The sequence below is a fragment of the Prunus avium genome, chromosome 1, assembly GCF_965620075.1.
Source record: "Prunus avium chromosome 1, drPruAviu1.hap1.1, whole genome shotgun sequence".
NCBI lineage: Eukaryota > Viridiplantae > Streptophyta > Magnoliopsida > Rosales > Rosaceae > Prunus > Prunus avium.
This window is the reverse complement of record NC_142284.1, coordinates 29,844,171-29,852,628: the sequence shown is the minus strand read 5'-3', so window position 1 is coordinate 29,852,628 and position 8,458 is coordinate 29,844,171. Positions and strand designations below refer to the sequence as shown.

At 39.3% G+C, this 8,458-nt stretch overlaps 1 protein-coding gene across 1 annotated transcript; it reads left to right on the top strand.

Annotated features, from left to right (window-relative positions):
* Positions 1 to 217: 217 nt before the first annotated feature.
* Positions 218 to 6,626, top strand: LOC148297687 (uncharacterized). Its single transcript, XM_088253999.1, has 2 exons — positions 218 to 3,586; positions 3,680 to 6,626. The coding sequence occupies exons 1-2, from the start codon at positions 893 to 895 to the stop codon at positions 6,227 to 6,229; spliced, it is 5,244 nt and encodes a 1,747-aa protein (XP_088110125.1). The 5' UTR covers positions 218 to 892; the 3' UTR covers positions 6,230 to 6,626.
* The last annotated feature ends 1,832 nt before the right edge of the window (positions 6,627 to 8,458 follow it).

The window sequence follows — 8,458 nt, the reverse complement described above, 5'->3', positions numbered from 1 at the left end:
TGATTTCAATTCTATAAACAAGTTTGAATGGATTTTTCAGTTTCTACAAGCGGGATGATTTCGGTTTCTCGATGTTATGTGAATTCTGATATTTTGTTTCTTTGAGTAGCTAACTTTAAAGCATGTATCGGAATTAAATTGTTGTAGACCATAGGTCAATTGCCATATTGAATGTGTTCTTGTTTGCAACGAATAATTGGGTTAAGAACTAGTTATGAGAAATCGATTCTTGAATTCCTAATAACAAATGCCATGTTTTAGGGTTTTTGTGACACTCATATTCTCTTTGATCTTAATGGATTCTTGATTGTTAAATTGAGTAAATGCCATACTGGATTTCAATTAAGAATACACGTATTGATGTAAATGCCATACACTTTACATACACTTAAGAGAGAATCATACAACTCGAGTCAAATGCCATGATCTTGTTGTGAGTGTCGTCATCATATGCTTGCTAGAAATTGATTATCTATTGTTGTTTATGGATTGATTGATTGTTTGGAGGTGGATAGTGAGTCCTAGCTATTGTTCTTGATTGATTTTAAACTAATTTCTCTTAAACTCTAAGTTAAATTCTGTTTTGTTTTCTTTTATTTACAAAATCAAATCAAAACCCCCTTGGTGTTGGCGTGTGTGTGGAAGTCCTTGTGATTTCAATCTTTATTTTGTTTTCGTGTTTAATTGTGTTCTAGTTTTCTTTGTGTGACATTGATAAACATCTCTTTAGATTACAATCTCTGTGGGAATGACCCTTGCTTGCTTACTATACTATCATTTGATTTGTGCACTTGCAAGGTTTTAATATTGTTGTTAAAAATTACCAACAAGTTTTTGGCGCCGTTGCCGGGGATTGTTTATCTAATTAAGTTTTGTTTTCAATTTCAGGTATATGCTGGGACGTCGTTCGCAAGGTTACAAGCTTATACCATACGACCCTGAACTAGAGAACACACTTCGTTATCTCCATCGAGATAAAGATACGCAAGCTACACTTCCAATCAAGATGGGAGACGAGTTGGCACTCAACAACCTCACCCGACCTTTGAAGGATTTCACGGTTCCTAAAGCATTGGACCAGCCGTCATGTATTGCGTATCCAGCCACTACAACCACCTTTGAGATCAAGAGTGGCACCATTCACCTTTTGCCACAATTCTATGGCAAGCCTGGGGATGATCCTCACATACATATCAAGGATTTCTTTGCCGTGTGCGCGACTATGCACAATGGAGGGATTAGTGATGAGGCAATCAGATTGCGTTTGTTTCCATTCTCACTTAAGGAACGAGCCAAGGAGTGGCTCTATTCTTTACCTAGTGCATCTATCACTACATGGACAGCATTGGCTTCCAAGTTCCTTGCAAAGTTCTTTCCAGCTCAAAAGACAAACCGTATTAGGAAGGAGATCATGGGAGTGCAGCAACTAGATGGAGAATCATTTCATGAGTATTGGGATCGGTTTCAGAGACTCCTAGCTTCATGCCCTCATCACCAAATTGAAGATTGGCTACTTATGCAATACTTTTATGAGGGATTACTCGATTCAGAGAGGATGATGGTTGATGCTACTAGTGGAGGAGGCTTGATGAACAAGAGTGCTACTGAAGCTAAGGAGATGTTTGAGAACATTGCAGCAAACTCTCAACAATTTAATTATCGGAGAGCTCCCCCAAAGAAAGCAGGTGTTTATGAGGTAAGTGCTAGTGATATTGGTCCTCAAATAGCTAATTTGACTAACCTTGTTAAGCAGTTAATCCCTCAAGCACAAGTGTGTGCTGTGTGTGCTAATCCCGGACATCCTACGGAGTCTTGTCCAAGTTTGTATGGTGATGGAGAAGAGATGGCTCAAGCACACTATATGCAACAACAAAAGCCAAGAAACGATCCATTTTCTAACACCTATAATCCGGGATGGCGGCAACACCCTAACTTTGGATGGAAGAACAACCAAAACGTGCAAACAACCCCAGTTCAACAAAATCAGTTTGTTCCTCAACAAAATGCACCACCACCACCTCCTAGGCAAGGTAAGTCTTTAGAAGAGTTAGTTAATTCTTTGGCATTAAGCACTCAAGGTTTTATGCAGGAAACAAGGCAAACACATACACAAATGTCTACAGCAATCAAGAGCCTTGAAAACCAAGTTGGACAAATTGCAGCCTCCTTGAGTCAAAGAGAGCCAGGACAGTTTCCAAGCCAAGTAATTCCAAATCCTAATGGAGGCCATGAAACCGCAAAGGCGATTACTCTTCGAAGTGGAAAAGAGGTGGGAAAGGATGACAATGAGGAGAGAAATTCAACCAAAACAGTGGCTGCCCCCTCTCCCAAGCTTATGGTTCCAAGTGACAACTCTAAGGTAAGTTCTCTTGTGGATCATTCGATTACTTCAAAGATTCCTTTTCCTCGTAGGTTTTTGAATTCAAAGAAGGAGCAAGTTTCAAAGGATATCCTAGAGACTTTCCGAAAAGTGCAAGTGAACATTCCCTTGCTCGATGCGATCCAACAAATTCCAAGCTATGCAAAATTCCTCAAAGATCTTTGTACAAATAAAAGGAAGTTCAAGGAGCATGAAACCGTGGCCTTAAGTGAAGAAGTTTCAGCCGTGCTATTGCATAAATTGCCTCCTAAACTAAAGGATCCAGGGAGTTTTACTATACCTTGTCTCATTGGAAATCAAAGGTTTGAACATGCTTTATTAGACTTAGGTGCTTCAATTAATTTGATGCCTTTTTCTGTTTTTGAATCTTTAAATTTAGGTGAGCTTAAGAAGACTTCCGTGAGCATACAATTGGCTGATCGATCAATCAAGTATCCTAAGGGAGTGTTGGAAGATGTTTTGGTCAAGGTGAATGAGCTAATATTTCCAGCCGACTTTCTAGTGCTCGAGATGGAGGAAGTTCCTATTCCTGGAAAAGACCTTCCATTGATTCTAGGACGTCCATTCATGAGAACAGCAAGGACAAAAATCGATGTGTATGAAGGCACTCTCACAATGGCATTCGATGAGGAAACCGTGGAGTTTAAGGTATTAGATGCTTTAAAATATCCTAATGATGATCATGCTTGTTTTTCCATAGATGTACTTGAGCAGGTGGTACAAGAAACGTTTAATGCATCACAAGGAGAGACGCCATTGGAGAGGGCACTCATCCAAAGCCCCAAAACTGTGAATAAAGAAGGGAACACAGCTGTACTTGAAGCCGTGAATATGCTTGAGGCCTTGCCTCCCCAAAGAGGTAAGTCTAACTCTATTTTTGAGCCTCTTCCGTTATCTACTAATACGCTTGTTCCCTCTATTGTGAAAGCACCACAGGTTGAGCTAAAACCCCTTCCAGAGAACTTGAAATATGCATATTTAGGTGATGAAAAGACGCTGCCTGTAATCATTGCTTCTAATTTGAGTGCATCTGAAGAAGACAAACTAATTAGAGTTCTAAGGGAGCACAAGACTGCCCTAGGTTGGACCATTGCAGACATCAAAGGTATAAGCCCTACAAAGTGCATGCATAGGATCCTTTTGGAAGGAGAATCAAAACCTACAAGGGAAGCCCAAAGGAGGCTGAATCCGGTGATGAAAGAAGTTGTTAAGAAGGAAGTTTTGAAGCTTTTGGACGTGGGAATTATATACCCCATTTCGGATAGCAAGTGGGTGAGTCCCGTCCAAGTTGTTCCCAAGAAATCCGGAATTACCGTTGTGAAGAATGAAGACAATGAGTTGGTGCCTCAAAGAATTCAAACGGGTTGGAGAGTATGCATAGATTATAGAAAGCTCAATACCACGACACGTAAGGATCACTTTCCGTTACCATTTATTGATCAAATGCTTGAGCGTCTTGCAGGTCATAGTCATTATTGCTTCTTGGATGGATACTCTGGATACAATCAAATTGCCATTGCTCCGGAAGATCAAGAAAAGACCACCTTCACCTGTCCATTTGGTACGTTTGCTTATAGGCGTATGCCTTTTGGTTTATGTAACGCACCTGCCACTTTTCAACGTTGCATGATGTCAATTTTTTCTGATATGGTGGAGGAGATAATCGAGGTATTTATGGATGATTTTTCTGTTTTTGGTGATTCATTTGATATTTGTCTTCACAACCTTTCTTTAGTGTTGAAAAGGTGTCAGGAATGCAATTTAGTGCTCAACTGGGAGAAGTGCCACTTCATGGTACAGCAGGGTATTGTCTTGGGTCACATTATCTCTTGTCGGGGAATTGAAGTGGACAAGGCAAAAATCGACATTGTGAGAAGCTTGCAGCCCCCCAAAACCGTGAAGGAGATTAGGTCATTCCTAGGACATGCAGGGTTCTATAGGCGTTTCATCAAGGACTTTTCAAAGATATCAAGGCCCCTATGTCGGTTGCTTGGCAAAGATGTGGAATTCGAGTTTAATGAAGAGTGCTTGGCTGCATTTAACAAGCTTAAGGAGCTTTTGACATCTGCCCCTATCATGCAGCCTCCAGATTGGAATTTTCCCTTTGAGTTGATGTGTGACGCCTCGGATTATGCAGTGGGGGCCGTGCTTGGACAAAGAGTGCACAACGTACCACATGCCATCTATTATGCTTCCCGGACTTTGAATGATGCTCAGTTGAATTATTCAACTACGGAAAAGGAGTTGCTTGCTGTTATTTTTGCTTTAGAGAAATTTAGATCATATCTTATTGGCACTAAGGTAATTGTATTCTCTGATCATGCAGCACTTAGGTACCTCCTCCACAAGAAGGACGCCAAGCCGCGACTGATTAGGTGGACTCTCTTGCTTCAAGAATTTGATTTGGTGATTAGAGACAAGAAAGGGAGTGAAAACGTGGTGGCTGACCATTTGAGTAGGCTGGTGCACGGATCCAATGAAGAAGAGGACGTGCTTCCTCTACGTGAAAGTTTCCCCGATGAGCAACTCTTCACCTTCGAAGCCAAGGACCCTTGGTACGCTGACATTATCAATTACAAGGCTTCAAAACTGATTCCAGAGGATCTCACTCGAGCTCAAAAGGATAAGCTTGTGAAAACAAGTAAGTATTATGTTTGGGACGATCCATACTTATGGAAATATTGTCCAGATCAGATTGTTAGAAGGTGCGTGTCCGAATCTGAATTTAATTCTATACTTGCCTTTTGTCATTCATCTGCATGTGGTGGACATTTTGGTACTAAGAAAACAGCCCTTAAAGTATTGCAATGTGGTTTTTATTGGCCTAGCTTGTTCAAAGATGCATATACTTATTGTTCCACATGTGATAGATGTCAAAGAACCGGTAACATTAGCTCTAGGAATCAAATGCCTTTAACGCCTATCCTTATTGTTGAAATATTTGATGTGTGGGGCATTGATTTTATGGGACCATTCCCTTCATCTTATGGCTTTATTTACATCCTTCTTGCTGTTGACTATGTCTCTAAATGGGTGGAAGCAATTCCTACCCGGACTAATGATTCAAAAGTTGTTTTGAGCTTTGTGAAGGACCACATCTTTTCTAGGTTTGGAACACCAAGAGCCATTATCAGCGATGGAGGCAGCCACTTTTGTAATAGGTCATTTGAGGCACTTTTAAAGCGGTATGGAATTACACATAGGGTCTCAACACCTTATCATCCCCAAACAAGTGGACAAGTGGAGATTAGTAACCGAGAAATCAAGCAAATCTTGGAGAAAACCGTGAGCCCTACACGGAAGGATTGGAGCTTGAGACTTAATGATGCATTATGGGCATATAGGACAGCCTACAAAACCCCCATTGGTATGTCTCCTTTTCGTTTGGTTTATGGTAAAGCATGTCACCTTCCGGTTGAACTTGAACATAGAGCATTTTGGGCAATCAAGAAATTCAATTTCGATATGAAAGAGGCTGGAGATGCAAGGCGACTCCAATTGAATGAATTGGATGAGATGAGGAATGATGCCTATGAGAGTGCACGAATTTACAAGGAAAAGACTAAGGCATTTCATGACAAAGCAATTCAAAGGAAGACCTTTGAAATAGGACAGAAAGTCTTGCTCTTCAATTCACGTCTCCGGCTATTCCCAGGTAAGTTACGTTCTAGATGGTACGGTCCTTTTGTTGTTACTAATGTTTTCCCTCATGGTGCAGTTGAGATTGAAAATGACAAGACGGGAAACATATTTAAAGTGAACGGACATCGCTTGAAGCCATACTATGAATCTTTTGAGTTGGGAAAAGAGAGCATGCACATGGATGCACCACCCCCATCTATTGTTTAATCATCTAAAGAACCGCGTCTAGCTGAAGACTTTAAACTTCGCGCTTCTTGGGAGGCAACCCAAGCATTCTTAACTTTTGTTTTTAGTTTATGTGTGATTTCTCGTACACTTTTCATATTTTTGTTCTTGTTAAGTTTTGCATCATCAAATAATGGATTTTGTGTTCCAAAGAAAAAAATTCACATTTTTCTAGCCCTAGGATGTTTGCAGCACATTTCAGATGTGTTACAGAAGTTTTTTTGGTCATTGGTTGAGTTTAAATGCCAGAAAATAGAAAAATAGCTTTTATGTTCTTATTTTGGTCAAAACTAGAATTTCTGCCTAAATTATTTTTTGCTGTTTTTCAGGTCAATCTGATGCCACCAACATGTTTAGAATAGTTATTCTGATGTTTTGGACCAGGTTTGGGGGTCTCCGGTAGCCTACATTATGTTTTAGGACGATTTGAAGCTCAAAAAAGGACCTAAAACACAAAAAAAGGCAGCTGCTGTTTTGCCCAGAATTTGAAGATTTTTCGTCACCAAAGAGGTTTTAGCGACGGTGTTCATCGGATTTTTCGTCACCAAAGAGGTTTTAGCAGCGGTGTTCATCAGATTTTTCGTCGCTAAAAGTCAGATTTCCAGATTTTTATGATTCCATATCCAGCTCAATTTTGTTCCAATTTCATCGCATTCCGAGACTTTTAGGAGCTATTACGGGTCTGTTGACATTCCAAGAAGCAAGTTGTGGGTGTTTAAGTTCGTCACATTGTCCATCCTCTCTCACTTCGACATATTCTATGCTTTGCTCAACCACACCTACACAAACCTGGGAAGTTCTCACACTCTCTCTCTCTCTTTAATTAATTTTGCATGACTTAGTTTTCTTTGTTTTAAACATTGAGGACAATGTTTGTTTTAAGTTGTGGGTGATTGAGTTCTTTGGTTTCATAACGCATGCAGCAGTCCTCTGTCTTTGTTTCCAATTCTGTTCTTGTCTGCTTCTGTTTTTGGAATTTGGCTCGCGATGCGTTCTTTGTTTTTTCGTTCTGAATCCAACCATATAAAGAACGTGAAGTTTAGCCAAGTATTTTGTGAGATACGTGTAATTCTTTGCGCCTGGGTCAGAACTGCAGTTTGTTTATTGATTTTCAATTCCTTTCAACTTTCGGTTTTTATTTAATTAGTTTTTATTTTGTTGTTTTGTTTTGTTTGTGGTAGTCACTTCCCAATTCTATGATGAGATTGAATTTTATTTGCAATTAACTTTCAAGAAATGTTGAGCATGACAATAATTCTTTACATTATCTTTGTGTTAGCCTTATTTTTGTGATTAGACTTTGGAAATCCTTACGCACACAGCCACATTAATATGATGTTCGATTGGGGAGTTCACATGATTTAAATTCCCAAATAAGGGTGTAGACTTATATAACCCTTATCATGTGAGCTTTTGAGCCTATGCCTTTCTTTCTTGAGTGTTATATACTATTCGATAATTTTCTTGTCTACAAGTCGTTGTGATCTCATTATTCTTTGTTTTGGTCAAGTACTTGAGGATGTTTAAATTGTTTGCTAGAACTACTTTCATGATCTATTTGAGGCATACTTCGTGAACCACATGGATTCTTGGAAGTGATATAGGCCTTGTTTCTTTCGTTTGAGCCCTTCTAGCCAACCCGTATCACTTTTATCCCTAGTTAACCCCCTTGTGCCTTTTATGTAAGCCTTTTTCGTTCTTTACCCAATTCTCCTCACCTTAATCTATCATATGTTTATCCTACACCCTTCTAAGGAGTTTTGTTGAGTATTTTCGTTGTTAAGGGAGCATTGCACAAATTGGTCAATCATGTGGAAAGTGAAGGATACTATCTAAAAAATAAAAAAATAAAAAAAATAAAAAAAATAAAAAAATAAAAAAATACTAATTTCGAAGCCTTTTCAACTTGAGTTATTAAGCCCTAGGAGTGTTTTACATTTAATGCCCTAAAGCTAGCTAGCTTGGGAGTCATTGGCCTAACACTCGCTACATGGGTTGATTAGAAAGCTAATGGAGTTAGGAGAAGAAAAAAAAAATGTGTGAAAAAAAAAAAAAAAAAAAAAAAATTCAAGGCAGTATCAATTCCGTGCTCAAAGTGCAAGATGTTATAATGGAAAGCTCTATGAATTCCTTAGAATTTGTTCATTCCTTATCTTTTTCTTGTTTCACCCATCACCCTAAACCCCATTACAACCTTAGTGAAAGTCCTAC

What these genes read in the sequence shown, in the direction of transcription:
- LOC148297687 (XM_088253999.1), top strand. Translation starts at nt 893, where the DNA reads ATGCTGGGACGTCGTTCGCAAGGTTACAAGCTTATACCATACGACCCT. An exon ending in ATCCGGTGATGAAAGAAGTT is followed by an intron (nt 3,587 to 3,679) that starts GTTAAGAAGGAA and finishes GTTGTTCCCAAG; the next exon opens with AAATCCGGAATTACCGTTGT.